Source organism: Mercenaria mercenaria, chromosome 13 (genome assembly GCF_021730395.1).
Source record: "Mercenaria mercenaria strain notata chromosome 13, MADL_Memer_1, whole genome shotgun sequence".
NCBI lineage: Eukaryota > Metazoa > Mollusca > Bivalvia > Venerida > Veneridae > Mercenaria > Mercenaria mercenaria.
In genome coordinates this window covers 12,595,508-12,621,681 of record NC_069373.1, presented here as the reverse complement: position 1 = coordinate 12,621,681, position 26,174 = coordinate 12,595,508, and the positions used below count along the sequence as shown (strand labels likewise).

Here is a 26,174-nt window from a genome sequence, read left to right as displayed (position 1 = left end):
ACATACAATGTAAGGCAAAAAAATATTGATTTCAACACGATTTCTTACCTGCCGCGTGTCTGTTTATTGTTTTCATCACTCGCAAGAGGAAGCGGGGCAATACAGTCGTTTATAGGGTGTGATTTGGTCAGGTGGAATTGTTTTTGGATGAATCTTTTTAAAACTTTTTAACATTTCTGGTTTTAATAGGTGTGGCTACAATGCAAGCAAAACCTATATGGACAGAAACTGTTTCAGTTTTTGTTGATAAATTTCATCTAACTCCTCCCTCTATTGTTATTCTATTCATACCGAGGTCAAGTGCTCACAAGCGTATCACAAACAAAATGCACATCGTCTATTGTGTAAACTAGGTCAATCGTACTTGACAGCCCCGATTGGACAGTCTGTTTTATGTAAATATTTATTATTGACAATTTTGGATTCGTCCATTCCATAGCCATATGTTTGCTTTTACTACCAACAGCTTTGAATTCTTGTTTCTTAAATTTAGCCCAAAATAAGCTAGTCTAGATTGCTGATTGGTTAGTTTCACATTCAACTTGTTGTGCAGTATATTATTGTTGATAATCAGAAATAATTGTAATTAAGAACCACAATTTCATTTAGCGAGCAAGCTACCCTTCTGGGCAAGAGAATTGTCAACAAATTCAGACTTGTGTTGATGGTAACATCATGAGAGGTGTAATCATGATCATTAATGATGTGATTAATTAGCACACCACTGGTTATTCAGTACAGTCTTTCTAGCAGTCTGTGACAAGACTTTTGACAGTTAGATACAGAACATCGTTTTTTGCAATTGGTGCAGCAAAAAAAATCATCAGAAACTTAGTCAACCTGTTTTGAGGTAGATATGGTATGTGTAATACAGTGAATTGAGCATGTTTAACTCATTAACACCAACAAGTGCCAGTTGTCTTCTCTAACCATTGTTGAGAGAGTCTGTGTTGGTATGGAGATGTATTTAGTCATAATGAGTTTACAACTTTAGTTCAGGTTTATTTTTTCAAGGGCTTCATTTTTTAAGCCCAATTTCAAAGAAGAGAACGTAAAGTTGAACTTTGTTTACTTGAACTTGTATAATTTGAAAACTGCCCTTTGCTCGAACTCATCATCAGGTCGCAGCAAAATCCCTATATAGTATGTATTGTTCAGTGATTCAGTGATTACTGAAACGATTTTTGACGGTCCCAATGAGTTCAAGCGAACAAAGTTCTACTGTATATTGTGTTGATTGTGTCTATTTGCTGTCTGTCCTGCAGTAGACCAATGGTGTCCAGTCAGTAACTGAAAAATGCCTTGACATGCAGTGGTCATTTGAAGGTTTGGTATGTAGATAACTCCCTATGTTATTTTTTTTTTATTGTGAGATGGGGGGGTGGGTGGCGGGGGATCAATTGGTCAGAGGTCAAGGTCACAGTGACATTGAAACTGAAAATGGTTTCTATCTGTTATAGAGTACAGTGGTCAAACTTCAATGGATGATTGTCTGTGGTCAGTAAATGACCCCTTTTGATTCCAATCAATTACTGTAGAATCCTTTGGTTGGGTCATAAGGTCAAAGCATACATTGGAAAGAAAATAACTCGCCTAGTGTAACCTCTGACAGGCCATCATTGTGGTAACTTGTCCTTACTTAATTATACAAGTTTAAATATGTATCTTTTTGACATCCCTTATGGTATTCCAGAATGTACTGATACACTGAAAAGCTGGACACTACAGCCCTTGATCAGTCAAAAACATAGCCAGTCTGGTGTGGGGCAAGTTTTTTCCTATAACTGTATAGACTGTTTTTGTGCCCCTCAAACTTTATAGTGGGGTGGAGGGGGAGGAGTTACATTGTCCTTTGTCTGTCTGCCCACCATTTGTGTTGTGTATAAAGTATTTTACTCAAAATTATGTAACCTGAAACAATTTTGTTCAGCTGGGGAAGTGCATCTGAGGTTTTGTTTGGGATTTCACTCAGCAGTACAAGAATTATGCCCCTTGACTTAGTCAAACATATGCATAAAAGGCCTAAAAGTTTGTGTCGTACATATCTCAAAAAGTGTTTGACCTACCTGGGTATGAGATGTTACAGGAATGTTGTTCAGCATGTGAATTTATGTGCCTACGGTTTCCTTCTGGAGTTAATCCCCCCTACCCCCCACCCCCCTTCACCTCCCACAAAGAAAAAAAATAAACACCAAACTTAATGAGTTAATTTAATCTGATTCTTTTGGAGATGTTTTGTAATATCCCTACCAGCCCTGACACCTCACTCCAAGGAAGTTTGTCAGGGCTTTTTTCCCCTATAAATCTACCTCCGGCAAAAGGAGGTAATCCCAATTCAAAAAAGTATGTTTTTTTCCCAAAGTCGAATTTAAAATTCCCAAATGATTATACCTTTTAGGGATTTTGCTGTTTTAAGATAGTATTGCTAATTTGTATGTATATTTAGGTAAATTATAATACTGTTGAACAAATACTGAAATGCAATTCATTAATATTTCACACAAAAACACATTTATGTAGATTTTTGGTAATTTGCAAATTGTCCCAATTAAGACAATTTCCGAGAGCATTTTCCCAATTCCACTGGTGTCGTAGGCATTCCCAAATTGATGAAAAAAAGGCCTGTTTGTTTACTCTCTTTTTCCACTGGTAATATCTGCCTTTAGATATAACTTTTAGAGTATTGACTCTGTTACAATGAAGTAAATACAGAAGTACATTTAGTAAACGAGTAATAGATGACCACAGAGATATATTAATTGTGTACTAAGTATGGACACTTCTTGTTCTTTTCAGAATGTGCTATTATTTCACATGAATTATCTTTAGTTGACTGTCTAAAGTTGAAGCTACTTGATCTCCTGGTGGCTCTGAGCTATGTTCAAACCTGCAACATCTGGGTTGAGTGACAGTGCAAGACCTTAAAATGCTACAAAATTTAGTACACATGCACTTCTTTTCTTTCAAATATTGTCAGTACATGTAACACATTCAGCCACATCAAATGAACCTTTCAGGAAGCCAAGGGTATTGACAAAAATCACTGACATGACTGCCTTTTCCTGGTGTAAGTTTTTATTTAGTGCAGATATATTATCTGTCATCAGATCAGGAAGATGTTTCATCTGTTATCACAAACCTTTAACAATGAATGTACTAGGTCATACATGGATATCCGATAAAACTTCCCCCTGTCTGATCGGTGATTTTTACATTATAAATGATATAAATAAATGTTGATTTTAATTAGGTTAAATGTTAGAAATAATTAGTTATGGATGAAAATACTGAGGTGTTTTACACAGAAACAGAGGATGAGATATGGAATGATATAGAAAATTTAATTGATTCAGAGTTTTGGGGTAAATATATTATTTTGTTTACATTCACTAATATACTTAGTCCCATTCTGTGACACTAGTTACCTCCCCTGGCGGTCCGTCCACCGTCACAAGTAATGGCTATTAAAAAGCGACATAAGCAGGGTATATCAATTTTCCAGACAAAATTGTTAAAAACAGTGATGATTTAATGGCGGAAAGCAAAACTTTTTCTGAATAGCAAATTTTCTCTTGTCTTTCGTTTTGTGCAACACATGACATGTCACGTCATGAGTATTTCACACTTTCCATAGAAAGTCACCCACAAACCTATAATTATCATCAATTTGTTTTGCACCATTGATGATGTCTCATCCTTATTACATCATTGTGGGCGCATTTTATTCATTGTCATGTACCATTGCCGGGTAGCAGTTATTGGAAAGCGCATGATCTCAGGCAACTTCTAAGTGCAATGGCGCATTGAAATTGTATTTTATAAGGAACTGCTGTTATCTGAAAACATTTTAATACACAAAACATTTTTTGCAGAGAGATGTTGTATATATTTTATAATTTTTATTTGCTTTAAAATTCTTTTATGAACGTCCTGGATGAACTTTGGTGGACAAATCGAGCACAACTTGATACACAGTGCAAAGTGTTGTATATTCTTGCATATAATAGATAGCTGTTTTTGTGCACCTCCAATTTTTCATCTGGCTCCACCCCCTATTTATAGAGTTATGGCCCCTGAAATAGTCAAAAATGCACATTTTCACCTTGTGACACGCCTAGCTCAAAAAGTATTTGATAAAGATTCATGAAATCTTGCATGAGTCTTAATCATGATATGAACTTGTGCACCTACTATTTTTCATCTGGCTCCACCCCCTATTTATAGAGTTATGGCCCCTGAAATAGTCAAAAATGCACATTTTCACCTTGTGACAAGCCAAGCTCAAAAAGTATTTGATATAGATTCATGAAACCTTGCATGAGTCTTGATCATGATATGAACTTGCGCACCACCTACTTTTCATTTGGGTCCGCCCCCTATTTTCAGAGTTATGGCCCCTGAAATAGTCAAAAATGCACATTTTCACCTTGTGACACGCCTAGCTCAAAAAGTATTTGATATAGATTCATGAAACCTTGCATGAGTCTTAATCATGATATGAACTTGCGCACCTCCTATTTTTCATTTGGGTCCGCCCCCTATTTTTAGAGTTATGGCCCCTGAAATAGTCAAAAATGTACATTTTCACCTTGTGACGCACCTAGCTCAAAAAGTATTTAATATAAATGGTTGAAAACTTGGTTAAGTCTTTATCATGATATAAACTTGCACACCCCTAATTTTTTGGCTGGCTCCACCTGCTTTTTTTTTTAAAGTTATGGCCTCTGAAATAGTAAAAAAATGCACTTTTTCACCTAATTATGTGCCTAGCTCAAAAAGTATTTGATGTAAAATCAGGAAACCTTGCTGGAGTCTTTATCGTGATGTGACCTTGCAAACTTGGCATTCTTTTTGAGAATCTTAGCTCTTATTACAGAGTTATGGCCCTTGAAATAGCCAAAATAGTGGATTTTTTGTTTGTGATGCTCATAGCTCAAAAAGTATAGGGCCTAGAATAATGAATCCTTTTCATAAAATGTTTGTTGAGGCTATACCCCATTAAGACTGCAAACATTTGAATTATTGCCCCTTATTTGCGACAAATGTACCAGTGGTGGGGGGGGGCACACCCTGTGTCCTTCTAGTTTTCAACAGATTTTATGCATTATAAATTTAAAGTACTTCACTGTTCACAAGGTAAATATATCACGTACACTAATCTAAAAGGTTTTACTTGTTTTTGTGCCCCCCTATGAGTGGTGGGGCATATAGATATGCTCTTATCTGTCCGAAGTTAGTGACGCGCTTAGCTCAAAAAGTATTTGATATAAATTGATGAAACCTTGCATGAGCTTATCATGATATGAACTTGCGCACTTCTATTTTCATTAGCTCCCCCCTAATTTTAGAGTTTACGGCCCCTGAAATAGTCAAAAATGCACATTTTCACCTTGTGACACGCCTAGCTCAAAAAGTATTTGATATAAATTGATGAAACCTTGCATGAGCCTTTATCATGATATGAACTTGCGCACCTTCTATTTTTCATCTAGCTCCGCCCCCTAATTTTAGAGTTATGGCCCCTGAAATAGTCAAAAATGCACATTTTCACCTTGTGACACGCCTAGCTCAAAAAGTATTTGATATAAATTGATGAAACCTTGCATGAGTCTTTATCATGATATGAACTTGAGCAACTACTATTTTTCATCTGGGTCTGCCCCCTATTTCCAGAGTTATGGCCCCTGAAATAGTCAAAAATTCACATTTTCACCTAATTATATGCCTCACTCAGAAAGTATTTAATGTAAATTCATGAAACCTTGCTTGAGTCTTTATCATAATGTGACCTTGCACACTTGGCATTCTTCTTGAGAATTTTAGCATTTATTACAGAGTTATGGCCCATGAAATAGCCAGTGGGTGGGGGTACACCCTGTGTCCTACAGACACATTCTAGTTTATATATTCTTGAGCTTACGATTTATGTTTAGCTAGTAATCCACCAGTTTTCAGACGCGGATGAGTAGGACGTAATATCAAATTGAAATGATATGAAAGTGATAATTACGTCACGAGTTGGACTATAATATACTCAACTACTTTACACCTGACTTTTTATACACCCTAAGGGACGTATTATGTTATACCCCCGGTGTCCATCTGTCCGTCGGTCCGTTAGCAGTTTTGTTTCCGCTCTGTAACTCTTGAACCCCTTGAAGGATTTCAGTGAAACTTGAGACAAATGTTCACCACACAGAGATGACTGCAGAGCGCATGTTTTGGATGTCTTGCTTCAAGGTCAATGTCACACTTAGGGGTCAAAGGTCATATCAGTTTGTTTTGTGTTCGCTCCATAACTCTTGAACTGTTTGAAGGATTTCAAAGAAACTTGGCACAAAATGTTCAACACTCTGAGATGACATGCAAAGCTTATGTTTCGGATGACTTGCTTCAAGGTCAAGGTCACACTTAGGTGTCAAAGGTCATATATGACTTTGCTTTGTGTATATTGCTCTATATTGCAGTGCTGTTGTTTTTATTTCGCAGATCCCTTTTTTGTTCACTTACAATAAAAAAAAATTGAATTACTCCCTTTTTATGTTACTATAAATAGCTTATTTTTGAAACTTTTTTATTATTGGCCGTAGGGAAAAACCGAGACCACTTTTCTGTGGTACAACATGGATGGTACCTCCAATTTTTTAGGTGTATTTTGGCATACCTGTATCTGGTCAGGATTTTTTGTGGACTTAGATTTTTTTTTTGAATTTCTTCCCTTTGTTGTTCCTGTCCTTTGGGCTTCAACAGTCAAGTTCTTTAGATTTTGCACCCATCCTCTGTTACCCTTCGGGCGTATATTGCCCCACTTGGGGGCGCTCTTGTTGATTATATCTCTGCCAATTTTTGGTAGATTTGATTAAAAAAGTAGGACAAAATGACCACCCATGTCAGTCTAAGAAAATACAGAAACAGTCATTTGTTTCTCTGTACATGTGTTGATTTCAAGGGAATATTGCACGGCTATCGTAATGTTTAGTACTATATTTCAAAATGTGTAGTCTTTTTTTAAGATTTATGTCTATTCATTTGTCTTAATTTTGCACCTTTAAGTACACATAACTTCGCATAACCCCTGTCAACATTTCACTGCACACAGAAGCAGCTTTTCTTTCATAACAGAAAAAAACAACCAAAGGAATTGACATTAAAATAACACACCTAATCATATGAATTTATAATTGTGAAGTAATGTCTTTCATCAATCAATTATGAAAACTGTAGTGACATCCTTGCAGGTTGAAGTTAGTGCTAAGACTTATCATTGCTCAGAAAACATAATAACTGTAACTATTGTACAATTTCATTGAGCTGACAGTTGCGATATTGTAACCTAAAAAAGTATCCTGACAATGGATACTATTTTGTAAGTATCAGATTTGTTCCAGTAAATATGCATTAGTACTGCAGAGGAGATTTTGTGTGGCATTAGCAGTGCAGTATTTAAAGGTAGGCGACCTTTACCTCCCCAGCATTCTGTCTATGCCGATACTGCTGGAAACAGTACTAATTTAAGTAAATCACCCAGCACTGAACACTAGTCGGGATATCAGCCGTGACTAGGAATTTAACCCGTACCGCTGGCATTGTAGTCCAACCTGCTAACCACTGCGCCACTGACTCCCTAAGTGACATTTGTCCACAAAAATTTTACATTTTGCTTATTTAGTTGAGTAAATATTAAAATTGTTATGGTAAATGTACTTTTTATGCTTCCCAAAGGGGAAGCATATAGCCGCCGCTTTGTCTGTCCTTCCTTCCATCTGTCCGTCCAACAATTTTTGTCCAGAGTATTTCTCAGCAACCAATTGTTGGAATTTAGCACAACTTCATTGGACGTAACGCTAAATTAATTACTATCAAAAGAAGATGCACACATATAGCCTTTGTAGTCTGGTTGGATGATTTTTCGCAGAGTTATTGCTCTTTTATTATTCAACATTAGTATACTATAGTACAATTCTTGTCCAGAGTATTTTTCAGCAACCACTGTTTGGATTTAGCGAAACTTCATAGGAGAGGAGATAGGTATATTTAGAGGAGATAGGTATATTGTCTTTGTGTTCCAGTCAGACGTTTTTTCCATTGAGTTATTGCCCTTTGATTATTTTGCTCAGAGTATTTCTCAGCAACCACAGGTTTGAATTCAGCCAAACTTCACTATCAAGAGGAGATGCAAAGATTGTCTTCATGTTTAGGTCGGATGATCTGTCACAAAGTTATTGCCCTTGGATAATTAAACATTAGTATACTATTGTACCATTTCTAGTCAGGGGTGGGGGGGGGGGGGTGGGGGGGGGGGGGTATTCCTCATTAACTCTTTGGGGAATTCATCAAAACCTTATAGGAAGCTTCACTCTTGGGAGGACATGTGCATATTATTATCCTCATGTTCCAGTGGGATGATTTTTTCATGAAATATTGCCTTTTGATTATTCAGCATTAGTAAACTGTATGTGCCTTAAGTCAGTGAATTCCACTTTTGTTCTTTTAACATGCAGTAAGAGCATCCATCGGTTTACAGATATTTCTTGTTGATGCCATGTCATCAATAAGTCTGATATAGAATTTAAACATTTTTATTGAAAATATTGACAGATGTTCCATTTCGACATAAATTGAATAATCAGAATATATTAATTCAAATTTCATTAGTTTCATAGGTTCAAAGTGTACTGCTGCCATTAGGAATTTACTAACTGTATCAGAGCTTTGTCCATATATGCATAAATTTCACTTTCAAATTCTTGATATTTTATCAACAGGGTTTTACCATGTCTAATTTTAGCAGTATATACTTACTGTTTAATAAATGTACTGCCCTTTTATTATCGACCAATTGTAATGCTTTTTACTTGATTAAACACTGTCTTTTGAACACTTGGAAGTTAAATATCATTATATATTGAACAAGTTGTACAAAATGTCAAAGCTAAGTACTTTTTAGTTAGCTTTTTATCGGGATGATAAATTCTTGGACTTTGCAGCCACTTCATTATCAAAAGACCCGAGGTCTGCACCAAAATATGAGCATTGCTTTCAATCTATTTGGCTCCAGAAGTTACGATATGAAAATGATTGTATGTTCTGGAACACTTGCATTTCCACTAAGAGTTCTAGCAACCCTTTCACTAAAAGCTGCTAAATTTTCAAAGTTCTACATTTATTTGCTGTCAGCAGTGAAAAGTACACACGAACACTGTTCAACTGTTGCTGCCTGCAAAGTACATAATTTTATATGGTTGAAAAATTAACATAAATTATTTGCTACATTGCAGATGTGCACCCTTAAAATTTATATTCGGACCCCAAATTTTTTGGCTTATGCATCCACTGGACCCCGAAAATTGAAAAGTGATGTAAAACCGTGTTATAAGGGCTTACCTTGATGTAATCCTTAGGGTTAGATGGGTGTACTGCTGATTATTATTTATGTTATGTTTTGTTGTAATAAAATAATCATTAATCATTTTGTCCAAAGTTCATGCAAATTTGTCAAAGTTTGGCAGACATGAGAACAAAAACCAGATGTGGGATTAAAAAGGTTGTCGAGTATATTACAGACCTTTATGTTTGTTGTTGGAATACTGTAGTACTTCTTCACTTGTATAGTCATTTTTGTCGAGCCCGCCTGCGGAAGCAAAGACATAGTTGTCCAAATGGCTGTTCAGTGTATGTGCGTGCGTCAGTATGTGCGTCCGTCCAGATTTGTTTGTCCGGACCATAACTTTGACATGCATGGAGCAATCTTGTTTATATTTGGCATGAATGTTAACCTCAGTGAGACGGAGTGTCATGCACAAGAACCAGGTCCCTAGGTCTAAGGTCAAGGTCATACTTAGAGGTCAAAGGACAAATTCAATAATGACTTTGTCCGGAGCATTCCTTCTTCAGGCTTGGAGGGATTTTGATGTAACTTGGCACAATTGTTCACCATCATGAGACGGAGTGTCATGCGCAAGAATCAGGTCCCTAGGTCTAAGGTCAAGGTCACACTTAGAGGTCAAAGGATACAAGAATGACAACTTTGTCCAGAGCAAATTCTTCTTCATGCATGGAGGGATTTTGATGTAATTTGGCACAAATGTTCACCACCCTGAGATGGAGTGTCATGCGCAAGAACCAGATCCTTAGGTCTAAGGTCAAGGTCACACTTAGAGGTCAAAGGTCAGATACAAGAATGACTGTCCAGAGCATTTCTTTTTCATACATAGAGAGATTTTGATGTAACTTGGCACAATTGTTCACCATCATGAGACGGAGTGTCATGCGCAAGAACCTAGAACTACTTCCCTTTGTTGTTACTATAAATAGCTTATATTGTAACTTTTTTTATTACTGGTCGTAGGGAAAAATCAAGACCACTTTTCTGTAGTACAACATGCATGTTACATCCAATTTTGAGATGTATTTTGATCTATCTCTACTGGTAGGGATTTTTATGTGGACTTGGATTTTATTTTTTTTTAAGATTTACATCCCTTTGTTGTTACTAGAAATAACTTATGTTGTAACTTTTTGAAATCTGTGCAACTCCCAGTCCTTTTGATAGCTGACGGGCTTGACATGTTGCCCGTGGGCATCTAGTTCAAGGACTTTCAGGTAGTGCAAACATATTTCATTTCTGATGATACAGACTGTTACAAGGGACCATCCCTACTTTCAGTTTGTTTTATATATTCTGTCTGTTGTTTCTATGTTTGTGATTTTATCCAACCATTTCCCTCTTCCAAACACAGGCATAACTTATAAAAAGTGAGTTTTAAATATATGGTATTTCCATTATGTGCCAATTCCCTGTGGTTATGTTTACAATGTGTGGCTCTGGTTGCATTTAATGTGCTCAATACTTCCAAGAATATTCTACTTTACCTTTTCCATAATATTTCCTCACAGTAACTGCTGTGATCAAAGACCAGTATGCTTAAATTCATGGACAGGTTGCCAGAACTGAAGTGGGAAATCCTTTTACTGAACTGATGTGGAACATCCATTAATGACATGTGTCTATTTCCTCTATATGATGAGACATGAGTATTACCTACATGTATATATTTATCACATGAGATTTATAATGTTTGTATCTTTGTTGTTTCTAGATTCTAAACACCATCCCACTCAAGATGAAAATGGAGGCTACTCCAGATGAGAAAAAGTTCCCAAGTGTACAATCATGTTTTTAATTGCACTTATCTTTTATTTCAGGTACAGATGGATTTGACCTTGAGAGGGAGTTAAGGAAGTGGCTGAATTTGAGCAGAGAGGGAGAACACAGTGACAATGAGGAGGGAGATCATGAGGGACCTGGTGAGGGAGACACGTGTCACTTGAGGGTGTATGAGCATTACAGGACACATATTGGATCACCTTCCATCAACAGACGATCCTTCACACAGGAAGAAATTAATAGGTTTCTAAGTAAGTAACTCTTCAAAAGAATGAGTCTAAAATTAATGTTCTCTCAATAAGTCAAAAAGGTGACAAAACTAAACAAGACTAATTATGTTTCCCACTTGTAGTGGGAGAGACAATTTGATTTGATTTGGCTCTCCATCTGTCAGTCTGTCTGTATGTCTAAAAATTTTGTCCAGTCAACTCCTCAGACACAAGTTGATGGATTTACACTGAACTTCACAAGAGCAATCATTGCCAAGCCTTTGTTATGTATATTGTCAGTATTTTCAGTTTCGAGGATTTTCAGCAGAATCATGCTCCTCGATTCATTAAATTTTATGATGTTTTGGCCACTTCTGTTATATTATTGGGCAGATTTCCACCAAACTTTACAGGAGGGATCAGTGCCAAGCTTCATTTTGCATATTATCAGCATTTTCCGATTTGATGATTTTCTGTGCTGTTATGGTCCTTGCTTTGTTGTATTTTACCGTGTCCGGGAAACTGCTCAGATACCATGGGGAGGAATACACCCAACTTCACAAAAGTGATCATTGCTAAGCCTTGTTATGCATCATCATGACACAGGCATGTTCTGGTTTGGTATTTTTCATCAGAGTTATTGTCCATGATTCATAAAATTTTATGCTGTTTTAGCACTTCTTGGATTTCCACCAAACCTTTGCCAATTTTTTTTATGCATATTATCGGCATGTTCTGGTTCAGTTGTTTTTAGGGAAGTTGTGGTGCATCAAGCTGAGTTTCTTAAAATGATAGTGATATTGTGTTGATAGGTTGGACTTAGCATAGTCTTACACTATTACCTTCAGACACAGTCTAGTGTCTTTGAAATATAGTTAAGTAACACTAATGAAAAAAATGCAGGATGGTTTCTGGTTTCAGTATAGCAACTCCCAGGCATAAAACTGCTGAATTATTAGAATAGTATCTGTTTTACTTGATATAAGAGTCCCAGATGGGACATTGGTGGTTCTATGATGTTGTAACTACACATAACTTATTGTATGGATCAATTGTGATTAACTCAATGGGACTAAATGTGTCTAGAATCCAATATTTTCACCAGCCTGTCTAACTTCTCCCACTGGAATAGAATGTCAGGAAAAAATACAGCAGTCTAATTGATTATGATATCTTCCTTTTGTCTGAAAGAAAAAAGGCAAACTCTAATAACATTTTACAACCAGATTATTGACTTTATGTAGAAACTTGCCAATTGTGTATCCAGGGGAAAATTAGACTTACACAGTCTGTTGAGATTAAACATTTCCCATTTATTTATTCATTTTTTTAAAAAATATATATCAAATTTTCTGTAGCTCCCTTTTACTGTGGCTTATCTCAGAGACAGAGGCTAGAGATATTGTAAATTTTATGAGAAAGTGGTATCAGAGAGGATTTTATGGTCAAGTGCTTTACATGTAATGACTCTAACGACTGATGCCAGTCTAGGGGAAAATGTGAGGGAGTTCTCTTTCAGTCTCTAGAGACCAAGTGAAAAACAGCACCACTTTCCTAGGGATAATGTATAGTATGTTCTAGGTTGTTTTAATGAGATTATGAAGGAAGTTTTAAGCTTGTTTGAATTACTACGATCCACTTCTAGCATGTCATGAAGTAATGTGGCAGCAGCACCTATAAGGTGCAAACCTCGACCTCTGATTCGATTTGCCATGGCGGCACAAGCCATCCACACATTCAGTCCCTATGCATTTTGTCATCTTCTAACAAAATTCAACATTATGATGTTTAGGAACTGTAACTTGCCACCATATTTAAATATTAACAAGATGTACCAGACAGTCAGCTTGCCAGCTGGTACTGTGTCAAGTTAACACTTCATTGTAAAAGTGAATTTATCTGATCTGTACCAAGTCATTGCTAAAAGATCTTCTGAGATCAAAAGTTTTTTTCTAGCTATTAGATGTAGTTATTTTGATCCAGCCTTATATGGAGATGGCAGCTAATTGGTCTTGGGGATTGAGAGTATGATAGGTTTAATATAAAACTGATCAATAGTATTATGGATGGAATTCATGGACATTTTGAGTTTTATATTATGTTTTCCATATACTATGGTAGATTAGCAGAGGGAAGTGTGATGCGATTAGGTTACATATGTACTTGTAGACTCAAATGAACGCAGTTATGCAAAAAAATGAAAGATTTCCTGTATATTAAGATGATATAATATGTAATTTATTTAGGAGATTTATTTTATCACTGAAATATTGTTCACAATGTAGACAAGCAACACTTACAATTACAAAATTTAATATTTTCAGGTTTATTTTACCTATGCAAAATTGGTAATATAAAATCCAGATTTCAAAAAGGGAGATAGCTTGACCATATAATGTAAAACAAACTTTTTTTCATATTTATGTTTTTTCTTCTATGACGTTAACCAAATTTTTACAGAGAAACAGTACTCTGTTTCTGTCCAAAAGTAACATACTAAGTTTTGTGATAGGATTCTTTTTAAACTTTTTATAGATCTAATTCCCTTTTGATTGACAGAAAATGTCAAAAAAGTAATCTTGATGAATATGTGCACTGAAAACTGAAAAATTATTTGGGAAATAATCACCATAATGTCAGTTAACTGCTGAAAATAATAATGTTAATGACTATGTTTTAATGCATACTTAAAAATGGTCTCTGTTAGATAGATGTTGCACCAGCAGTAGATGGAGGAACCATTCTGTATAAACATAACATATGGTAAATGTTAAAACCTAATGAATTAGCAAATTAATTTTTCATCAGGCAATAATGAAATTGCTTGGAGCTAAAGCTGCCACCTTTCTGCAGTTAGCTTATGTTAACCATTATCAATAAATACTGTAAAATAGGGGAGTCTGGAAGCTGAATGTTAAGGTGGCTGACATTGAAAATCTTGCCCTTCACTGACATGGATCCTAAACCTTTCTTTGGGTGTAAAATTCTTCCAGCCAGCTGACTTACAGGAGGTGATGGTTCTACCAGGTAGCCCACCAGTGTCTGAACTTATGCTAAGACTGGGGCACCTGGGGTCTAAGCTGAAAGTAACATTCAAGATACCGCTAACCATGGTCAATCTTTTGCTATAGTCAGTGACAATTTAACAAAAAAATGATGATTTCAATTTCTCAGTATCAATCATATAACTATAATAAATATCTAGGGACTACTTTTTGCCTTGAGCCAATCAGTGTAATTAGGTCATAATTTTTAACAGTATGATTGTGGCAAAAACTGAAGAAAAAAAGTGTTCCTACCATATTTATCTATTACAGTGTCATTTAAAAATTGTTTTAATATTATCTTCTAGAAAATTTGATAGAAAATGCAAAATAGGTACAATTTGTTTTAAAAAAAAGTTGTAAACATTGAAATTATCAGAGTATATTTCATATTATTACAATATGATTCTTCATATAAAATCATCCATAGGGTGAGATATTTCAACGCAGATTTGCTGAGGTAGTAAATGAAAAATGTAAACATTGATTTCTGGTGTCATGTAATAAAACACTTACTGATTGGCCTGTGTAACATACTGGACCTTCGGGGCAATAGTTTTGACTATTGACAGAAAGCCATTCATAAAATGCATTAAGTATGACTATGTAATTATTATAATTTCTGCAATCAAAATATAAGTGAAATAAAAATGTATGACATTATATATATCAGTCCTTACGTTATTATAGTACTTAACCCTTAGCCTGTTGCAGGCGAATTTAACAGCCTTTGCAAACAGCTTGGAACCAGATCAGACGCCGATTAAATCGGCGTCTGATCAGGTTCCAAGCTGTTTGCTACTCTGACAATATTTCTTCCAATTTTGGAGCAAACTGAATGAACTTTACAATTTTAGCAGACGACATTTCCAGCAGACGATAATTTATCTAGCATGCTAAAGGTTAAGTAATACTTCTATGATATATTCATAAAATACAAAAATAAACCACTTTCATGATGTACAGACAGCTACTACCAATCACACCTGATGACAAACTACTAAACACTCAGAAGTTGATAGTATTCATCTATAAAGTTTCAAGTAATAACAATAAATAAAAATATAAAAAACCCAAAAAACCTACAGAATAACTTGACAATATTATTTCTCCTAAGAGAGGTGTAGTAAAACTACGGTAGATATAAATAATTTGCCATAATTCATTGTTTTTTTCCCCCTTATTCTTTTTATATCGTAATTCTTTTTTAATAGAGGCATTGTTATATTAAAAGAAAATTTCTGAGATGAGCACATCTGGACAATATTCTACACTGTTTATTGTGATGAGGCAGCATATTTTCTGTAATACAGTTCTGTTGCAGATTTGTTCTCTCAGTGGCTGCAAGGTTACCATGTAAAGTGAATATGGAAACAGGATTTTAATTTAGCATACCAGAAACATTAGTACTTGAATATTAGTGAAAGTCGTTTATATAATCTAGCTCATTAACTAACGACATACTGTTATATATGAATGATGTATTGGACTTTTAAAAATCATTAGAGATTTCCATTATATAATATATTGAATCACAGTGAGACATGGTTACCAAGCTTTCAGCCGTCAGACATTTCGTATTGGGTGACACTTGACGAGCTTGTTTTTCCTGTGTGTAATTGTGTTTGTATTGATTCTCGAACTTGTGTCGGAGGCAGTATAGATTGATTCTAGTTTCTGCTTGCTCCCTAATGGCTATAAGTGGCTTTGCAAGTGAAACATGTGCTGTTTAAGTTCAACGTAATTGTTACTCTAGAAACAATAAAATGTCAACATTTTATGAGGGCCTTGAATTAAGTGCAGGATTATACAATGGTGTTATTTGTAGAAATATTTAATACTGCTTTAAGGTGTTATGTTTCTGCGGTGCTTTCTTCTCTAATGCAGTATGAAATCAAATGCAATTGATATGGATATTTGATAGATGGAAAAATAAAAATGGGAATTTAAAATGGTTTTGATTTATTCAATGTTTACTGGTAGCTTTTTGATTTGATACAGCCTCCAGCTGATGGAGAAACACCTGGATAGGAAAGGATGGAAATGCTGATCTAGTAAACTCAGCTTACCTGCAAATTTCTCGGCACTTTTCAGACTTTTTGAGCAAGTTTTGTAGATGAGCAAATGCATATGAGTTATATGAGTCTCTGACAGGTGTGCAGCTTGAGTTTTTGTTGTTACTTACTCCAGTTGGAGCCTGATTCTGAAAGACAGCTTTCTGTAATAACTACAACTGATGAGAAAAAATAATTAAGTTTTCATATTGAAATGCTACTTAATTTTCAAATTACATAAAAAAAATTCATTATTTTCATGACTTAAAAGTATGCATATATTAGATATGCTTGTGTCTCTATGGGACAAATTTGACAATTAATGACAGTTTTTAAAAATGAAGGATGGATATTAAAGTCCCTAGATTTACAAGTGAAAAATATGTGATATGGAAATTTATAAGTGGAAAGTTAAACATGGAGTTAAAATTCAGTGAAATGTTCTTTGAAAGTGATAAATAAGGATATAAATTTTATAGAATTTTTGTTCATAATAGAACAGATAAAATGTACAGGAAATTAAAGGAACGTGTTCGCAGGGGATCGTTTAAACAGAATAGTGGTAAGTGTAGAGAGATGTTGAATTCTTCAATTTTGGCAAAATATTTTTTTGAATTTGATACAGTGATAATCTTCATTAACACTCACTGATAGTTTTACAGAATAATAGTTAGGGAACTGTGTACTAGTAGGAACAAAGTGCAAATATTAATATATTCAACTATAATTATCTAATTTACTTAAAGGTGATTACTTTTAACATGTTTAAGCAACATTTTTTTCTTTGTATTCTGTTAGAGATTTATTTGTGCAACAAAAAGACCCATTACCTAGAGTTAGATCCCTGTTGTTCTATGAAATGTTGTAAGGGACCTTGGCGGAGTGGTTATGGAATTTTGCTTTGAAACCTCACTTGGGGTGTTGAATTCTTTCATGTGAGGAAGCCATCGATCTGGCTTTGGGGTGGATTATATTTCTACCTAGGCCTTCCTCTAGTATCAAAAGCTGGAAAGTCGTCTTATGAACTACATAGGTAGTGTTTTAAAACAAAAAATATGAAATTTGTAATTACCTCCCCTTAATGTGAAAGTATTTTTATAAAATTGATTATTTCTTGTAATATTAATATAATTTCTTGAGTTTTATATTTACATTTGGTAGATATTGGAAGTATTTCAATTACCTGAACCAAAAGAGGGTGTTTTAAAACCATAATATGTAGTTTACCAGATTAATTTATTTCCAAGCATCAACTCAAGGGCCATTTCCAATTTATCTTGGTTAGATAAAAAGTGGTAGCAACTTTCATGGCTAAATACATGAATGCCAAAGAAAATCTTTTACAAATGTAATATAATAGCTTTTTGTTGAATTTTTATATTTCTTTTACAAAGTATGTGTATTGAATTTAAACGTATTATCAAATAACTTTATTTTGGTTGAGCAACAAGGATAAGAAAATCAAACAGTAAAAATCTAATCTTTTACACTTAGTAAACACAAATTAGTGATTAGTTTTCAACAAATCTGTTACATGACCAAAATCTAATTAACCACCTTTAAAAAAAAAAAAAAAGAAAGGAATATGACAGAAATATATTGTCAGTAGATCTATGCTTATTATGTTGACAGCTGTCATGGACCAAATGAAACCATCTAGAGCAAGCTTATATCAGTACCAAGTCAGGCGAAGGTCACTAGGTAACCAAAGTAAAGGTAGATAAAAATAAGGTCCATTCAGTATTTGAACTTTGATATGAAACTTGGTTTATAGATGGCATATAGAAAGAGCAATGTTGAATTTCATATGTGGTCAGTATAGTCAATGCTTCCTGGCAGATATTTATCCAGTCCAGGTGCGTAGCATGGTTGTAAAAAGAAGTTCCCATTTTTAGCTCGACTATTCAGAGAATAGGGGAGCTATTCTACTCGCCCCAGCGTCGGTGTGAGCGTGAGCATCCCACAAATGTTAAAGTTTGCGTACCACCCGAAATATTTTCAAAGTCCATTGAGATATTGCTTTCATATTTTGCATACTTGTTTACCATCATGACCCCAGTCGTCTTAGAATATGCTTATTGTAATGTTAAAGTTTTACTCATTGCTTATATTATACTATCAAGCACTGAGAATAGTCGAGCGCGCTGTCCACTGACAGCTCTTGTTTCTAACTCTGTTGATACTAGTATGTCGTGTTAGAATCGAAATAACAAGTTCCAAAGTGTGATTTATTGTAGAATAACCCTAGTTTTTCGTTCTTCGGCCTTCGTGATATATTCTTACGCATAAAACCTCAAAACACGGGTTAAATTATTCTACGATAAACCACACTTGGAAACTTATTATTTCTTAAATGAAACAGAAGGCAGTGAGAAAGTGAAGCAAGAACCAGAACTTTGTATTCAATTTAGATTACTGATTTATCTCCACTTTTTAGCTTGACTATTCGAAGAATAGGGGAGCTATCCTACTTGCCCCGGCGTCGGCATGAGCGTTAGCATGAGTGTCACACAAATGTTAAAGTTTGCGTACCACCCGAAATATTTTCAAAGTCCATTGAGATATTGCATTCATATTTTGCATACTTGTTTACCATCATGACCCCGGTCTATATAAAGGAGGAGGCAACTCTATCAAGGATTTTGACTGAATTATGGCCCCTTTTCGACTTAGAATAAATGTTAAAGTTTGCGTACCACCCCAAATATTTTCGAAGTCCACTGAGATATTGCTTTCATATTTTGCATACTTGTTTACCATCATGACACAAGTCTGTAAAAAGGAGGAGGCAACTCTATCAAGCATTTTGACTGAATTATGGCCCCTTTTCGACTTAGAATATGCTTACTGTAATGTTAAAGTTTTACTCATTGCTTATATTATACCATCAAGCACTGAGAATAGTCGAGCACGCTGTCCACTGACAGCTCTTGTTTATACTTGATGTATTTTGCTGTTTCTTAGTTGATATTGCACTCGTTAGCAGTATCACAAAAAATTGAAACTGAAGATCAAATAATTCTGATACGTATCTTTACATTTTCATTATCTTTTGACAACTTTTTCTGACAAAGTCCTCTTCATTTTGCAAAAAAATATTGTATGAAACCTGTCTAAGGTATTAAGATTTTATAAATATTTACAGTATAATTGCCTTTGGGGAAGTTATTCGCGAAACATGATTCCTTATGTCACACTGAATGACAATTTGTATGTCAACTTTTATTTCGGTTTACTGTTTTATGAAACTTCATGAATATGAAAATATATGAATAGAGTATGTTTGGTACATATGGATTTATTATATCAATGGTGAGCAGAAATGCTTTATATTATAAACTAAAAATTGATGTTTTCAGTAATAAACTTTTTTCTCTTAAATTATTGGGATACAAAAAATATTTGTAAAATTTTCTTACAATAATTTTAGCTAAAATAAGCACAAAATGCTCTTGATGAGCTGTTGTGTTCATAGGGCATTATCATCTGTCATTTTACTGTTAAACACAGTAGAGGTTGTAATTTTCACCAAATCATCATGAAAGAAAAACCTTGTGTATGCAGTAGGGACTGCATTTTTCATTTGATGTGCATGAAACTTGGTCAGAATGTTTGTCTTCATGAAATCTCAGTTGAGTTTTTTATCTGGGTCATGTGGGGTCAAAAACTAGGTCACCAGGTCAAATAAAGGAAAAAGCTCGTTTACACCCTATGGGCAAAATTTTTGATTCTATCTTCTTAAAATTGGTCAGAATGTTTGTTATCATGAAGTTTTGGATGGTTTCAGATCTGGGTCACTTTGGGTCAATAACTAGGTCACTAGGTCAAATCAAAGGAAAAGCTTGTTTACACTCTAGAGGCCACTTTTTTGCTCCAATCTTCCCGAAACTTGTCAGCATGTTTGTTTTTATAAAAGCTTGGACAGTTCTAATATGGGTCATGTGGGGGTCAAAAACTATGTCACTAAGGTCAAATCAAAGAAAGTGCTTGTTTACACTCACGAGGCCACATTTTTGCTCCAACATTAATGAAAATTGGTCAGAATATTTATCTCCATAAAATCACTAGGTCAAATATGTTTACACTGTTACTGTGTGTTACTCAGTTGAGCGACCTAGGACCATGTTGGCCCTCTTGTTTTTATTAAGTATAGGTCAAGTCTGAAATTGGGACATCTAGATTCAAAAACTAGTTCAAAATGTCAGTCATAGGGGAAAACTTGTAAATACACTGTATGCCACATTTTTAACTGATCTACATAAACTTGTCAAAATGTTTGTTTTAATACAATATACCTCTAGTTTGAAGCTTGGTCATGTTTGGTAAAAAAATTTACTAAGTCACTAGGTCTAGTCATAGAACCATAATCATAACACCAGGTGCAGCATTCATAAATTCTGCATTTCAGAATGAAATAAGAGTTCAAAACTGGGTCATCTAGGTTAAGAAAAACTAGGTCAGTAGATCAAATCAAAGATACAATTAGTTAACACATCAAGGATGTTTTGGGTTTAATGCTGTTTTTCAACAGTATTTCAGTCATATAACGGCGGGCAGTTAACCTAACCAGTGTTCCTGAGTTCTGTACCAGTACAAACCTGTTCTCCGCAAGTAACTGCCAACTTCCCCACATGAGTCAGAGGTGGAGGACTACTGTAGATACCCATGTATAATGCGCAGTTTTTTGACCCCCGGGACCAACCCCGAATCGTGGGTGCGCATAATACACAGGTATAGACAATTTTCCAGCTTCAAAACAAGTTTGTTACCGATGTTCGCCATTTTGGTAAAGGGAAACTACTCCCCGCGTTTACTGTTACCGCTAAAATCTAAGATTGCCGTTATGTTCCGTAAAAGATCGAATGGTTTATTTTTCTTTCAAACAAAATTTATTTCATATAAATTTAAAAGTATTTTGATGAAAGAAATGTTAATAAATCACAAAAATTATGATACTAATTAAAGATCGAGAATTATCTTTAACCGAGATCAAACTGTGAACAACATAATTGACACGAGGTGACAAGTTAATTGCCGGTAATTACTGGCTATTTGATTGTGACAAAAAGACTATCACAACTTTTGTTATTGGTTTGAATTGAGAAGCTCATGTCATTTTGAAAGATACCATTCCGAAATATTGAATCAGCTGCTGTTTATTTATCCAAAATAGTGAATTAAAAAGGTAAAACAACAAATTAAACAATATTTTACTGGTTTTATTTTCGAGAAAACAAAAATTGATAGTACCACGAGACCGACGCTGCTCTCCACCGCGTTATATAAGATTTATTACCTGTGTCGATGTAAACTCTACTTTCGTTTTTCATCCACCTCAAAATTGACCAAAAATGTTTTTTTCCCAGGATTTTGGGCCAAAATAGGAGGTGCGCATTATACACCGGTGCATATTATACATGGGTATCTACGGTAATGATTTCAGACACAATGTCGTTTATCAAATAGTCACGGAGAACATAAGCATTGTCTGAGTATTTCTTTTTATAAAATTTTAGTGACCGTTTTAAACTAAGGTATCTGGGGTTAAAAAAACTAGGCCATTAGGCCGAATCATAGAAAAGCCTTGTTAACTCTTCCAAGGTCACATTTTTTACCTGATCAACATAGCACTTGGTCAGAATGTTTGCCTTTCTGAAGTGTAGGTCATTTTTGAAACTGGGATATCTTTGATTAAAATCTCTGTCACTAGGTCAACTAATAGGAAAAGCTTGCTCTGGTTTCTTCAGCACATAATAAGCATCCTTGCATGGAGCTTTCTTTGATTTGTTGGAATGGTTCTTCACCAAACTTATTTTGTAGTGGTCAAGATCAAATTGACCATGCAGTGACAGTAAGTAGGGGGACACAGGTTTTGTTTGGGATTTTGCTCTGCAAGACAGAGTTATGGCCCTTGACTTATTCAGAGCCCTCCACCGAACCAAATACGTGCAGTGCTGTGCACCAGTAAATTTTTTGTTACTCTTAGTTCCTTGTGTTTCTTGATGATGTTTCCAAGTATCCCTCCCCCTCAAGGTAAAATGAAAGTTTACTTAGTCTTGCATTGTCAAGAAGTAATATTGGACAATACAGAGACAGCAGGTAGGGGCACCAGTGTCCAATTGACACACATGTTTTTATACGCCCACCAAACATGTTTGAGGGGGCTATATAGGAGTCAGTTTTGTCGCGTCCCTTCCCGTTCCGTCATGTCGTGAAATCTATTATCTCAGTTACTACTAAATGGATTTGATTCAAACTTAAAATAGATGTATCACCTTATCACCCACATCATGTGACACAAGGTGCATAACTCTGACACCAATTTTTCATGAATTATGTCCCCTTTTAATTAGAATTTAAGGTTAATTTTGATGCATTTTCACTATATCTCAGTTATTACTAAATGGATATGATTCAGACTTAAAATAGATGTTCCACCTTATCACCCCCATCTTGTGACACAATGTGCATAACTCTGACACCAACTTTCATGAATTATGCCCCCTTTTACTTAGAATTAAAGGTAAATTTTGATGTATTTTCACTATATCTCAGTTATTACTAAATGGAATTGATTCAAACTTAAAATAGATGTTCCTCATCACCCACATCATGTGACACAAGATGCATAACTCTGGCACCATATTTTCATGAATTATGCCCCCTTTTATTTAGAATATAAGGCTAATTTTGATGCATTTCACTTATTAAATATTCTGACTGGCTTAGAGCCAAAGGGAAGTTACCTTTCTTTTAACTTTTGTACGGAGTTACTTCCCCTTAAATTCCAAGAATTTGTCAATTTTTAGAAATTCTATTTTTAGATTTTCAATATTTTAGGTATTTTTATAACATTTTTAGCTCACCTGTCACAGTGACAAGGTGAGCTTTTGTGATCACCCTTCGTCCGTCGTCAGTCCGTCCGTGCGTCCGTCCGTCAACAATTTCTTGTCTGCACGATAGTGGTTTCATTTATGATTTTATTTTAACCAAACTTGCACACAACTTGTATCACCATAAGATCTTGGTTACTTTCTTTGGCCAGATCCCATTATGGGTTCCAGAGTTATGGCCCCTGAAAGAGCCAAAATTAGCTATTTTGACCTTGTCTGCACAATAGCAGCTTTATTTATGATTTGATTTTTACCAAACTGGCACATAACTTGTATCACCATAAGATCTTGGTTCCTTTCTTGAACTGGCCAGATTCCATTATGGGTTCCAGAGTTATGGCCCCTGAAAGGGCCAGAATTAGCTATTTTGACCTTGTCTGCACAATAGCAGCTTCATTTACGATTTGATTTTAACTAAACTTGCACACAACTTGTATCACCATAAGATCTTGATTCCTTTCTTGAACTGGCGAGATTCCATAATGGGTTCCAGAGTTATGGCCCCTGAAAAGGCCAGAATTAGCTATCTGGACCTTGTCTGCACAATAGCAGCTTCATTTATGATTCAATTTTAACCAGACTTGCACACAACTTGTATCACCACAAGATCTTGGTTCCATTCTTGAACTGGCCAGATTTCTTCATGGGTTCCAGAGTTATGGCCCCTTAAATGTCCAAAATTGGCTATTTTGGCTTTTGCAGCCATATAGAGACTTCATTTATGGTTTTATTTGATACTAACTTCCAAAATAACTTCAACAACAATAATTCTTGGATTCCATGACAAATCAGATCCAAGCGTAGGTTCAGAGTTATTTTATATCTGATTACCTCCCCTGATTGTAATCGAAATGGATTTATATCAGTAAGTACTTATAGTACTTATTTGAAATTTCATTATTGTCATTAGTTGGACTGAGACAATCGGGGTAGATAACTATGGACTGATTTTATGTCAAATTACCTCCCTTTATTTCAAATTAAAATGGGTATATCTCCATAACTAATGAAGATACTGATCTGAAATTTCATTTATGTCAACAGATTTATTTGGCAGATCCTTCTTTTGTTCACTTACAATAATTTTTTTTTTTAATTACTTTCCTTTTACGTTACTATAAATAGCTTATATTTAGTAACTTTTTAGCTCACCTGTCACAAAGTGACAAGGTGAGCTTTTGTGATCGCGCGGTGTCCGTCGTCCGAGCGTCCGTGCGTCCGTAAACTTTTGCTTGTGACCACTCTAGAGGTCACATTTTTTGTGGGATCTTTATAAAAGTTGGTCAGAATGTTCATCTTGATGATATCTAGGTCAAGTTCGAAACTGGGTCACGTGCCGACAAAAACTAGGTCAGTAGGTCTAAAAATAGAAAAACCTTGTTACCTCTCTAGAGGCCATATATTTCACAAGATCTTCATGAAAATTGGTCAGAATGTTAACCTTGATGATATCTAGGTCAAATTTGAAACTGGGTCACGTGCCATCAAAAACTAGGTCAGTAGGTCTAAAAATAGAAAAACCTTGTGACCTCTCTAGAGGCCATATATTTCATGAGATCTTCATGAAACTTGGTCAGAACGTTCACTTTGATGATATCTAGGTCAAGTTCGAAACTGGGTCATGTGCCATCAAAAACTAGGTCAGTAGGTCAGATAATAGAAAAACCTTGTGACTTCTCTAAAGGCCGTATTTTTCATTGGATCTGTATGAAAGTTGGTCTGAATGTTCATCTTGATGATATCTAGTTCAACTTTGAAACTGGGTCCCGTGCGGTCAAAAACTAGGTCAGTAGGTCTAAAAATAGAAAAACTTTGTGACCTCTCTAGAGGCCATATATTTCATGAGATCTTCATGAAAATTGGTCAGAATGTTCACCTTGATGATATCTAGGTCAAATTCGAAAGTGGGTCACGTGCCATCAAAAACTAGGTCAGTAGGTCAAATAATAGAAAAACCTTGTGCCCTCTCTAGAGGCCATATTTTTCATGGGATCTGTATGAAAGTTGGTCTGAATGTTCATCTTGATGATATCTAGGTCAAGTTCGAAACAGGGTCATGTGCGGTCAAAAACTAGGTCAGTAGGTCTAAAAATAGAAAAACCTTGTGACCTCTCTAGAGGCCATACTTGTGAATGGATCTCCATAAAAATTGGTCAGAATGTTCATCTTGATGATATCTAGGTCATGTTTGAAAGTGGGTCACGTGCCTTCAAAAAGTAGGTCATTAGGTCAAATAATGAAAAAGTGTTGTGACCTCTCTAGAGGCCGTATTTTTCATAGGATCTGTATGAAAGTCAGTCTGAATGTTGGTCTTGATGATATATAGGTCAAGTTTGAAACTGGGTCAACTGCGATCAAAAACTAGGTCAGTAGGTCTTGAAATAGAAAAACCTTGTGACCTCTTTAGAGGCCATACCCTTGAATGGATCTTCATGAAAATTGGTCAGAATGTTCACCTTGATGATATCTAGGTCAAGTTTGAAATGGGTCACGTGCCTTAAAAAGCTAGGTCAGTAGGTCAAATAATAAAAAAAACCTTGTGACCTCTGTAGAGGCCATACTTTTCATGGGATCTGTATGAAAGTTGGTCTGAATGTTCATCTTGATGATATCTAGGTCAAGTTTGAAATTGGGTCAACTGCGGTCAAAAACTAGGTCAGTAGGTCTAAAATAAGTAATAGTTATAGTATGTGTGAGAGTGTGTTACCAGGATATATCCGAGCTAGGGGTACATCGAGGGTATTTTTCTCTGCACATATCGTCGAGGCCGGTAGGCCGAGACAGATATGTGAAGAGAAAAATAACGA

General features: G+C 35.3%; 1 protein-coding gene across 5 annotated transcripts in view; it reads left to right on the top strand.

Annotated features, from left to right (window-relative positions):
- Positions 1–26,174, top strand: part of LOC123529806 (FYVE, RhoGEF and PH domain-containing protein 4-like) — a 117,165-nt gene that overhangs the window by 13,982 nt on the left and 77,009 nt on the right. For 3 of the 5 annotated variants that reach the window (XM_053521191.1, XM_053521190.1, XM_053521193.1), the window contains exon 2: positions 11,206–11,418. In XM_053521191.1, the coding sequence (XP_053377166.1) occupies positions 11,206–11,418 (213 nt within the window). Of the gene's footprint in view, positions 1–3,174; positions 3,363–11,205; positions 11,419–16,848; positions 17,037–26,174 lie in introns of those variants that run through there. The other 2 variants (XM_053521192.1, XM_053521195.1) reach the window with 2 other exon arrangements.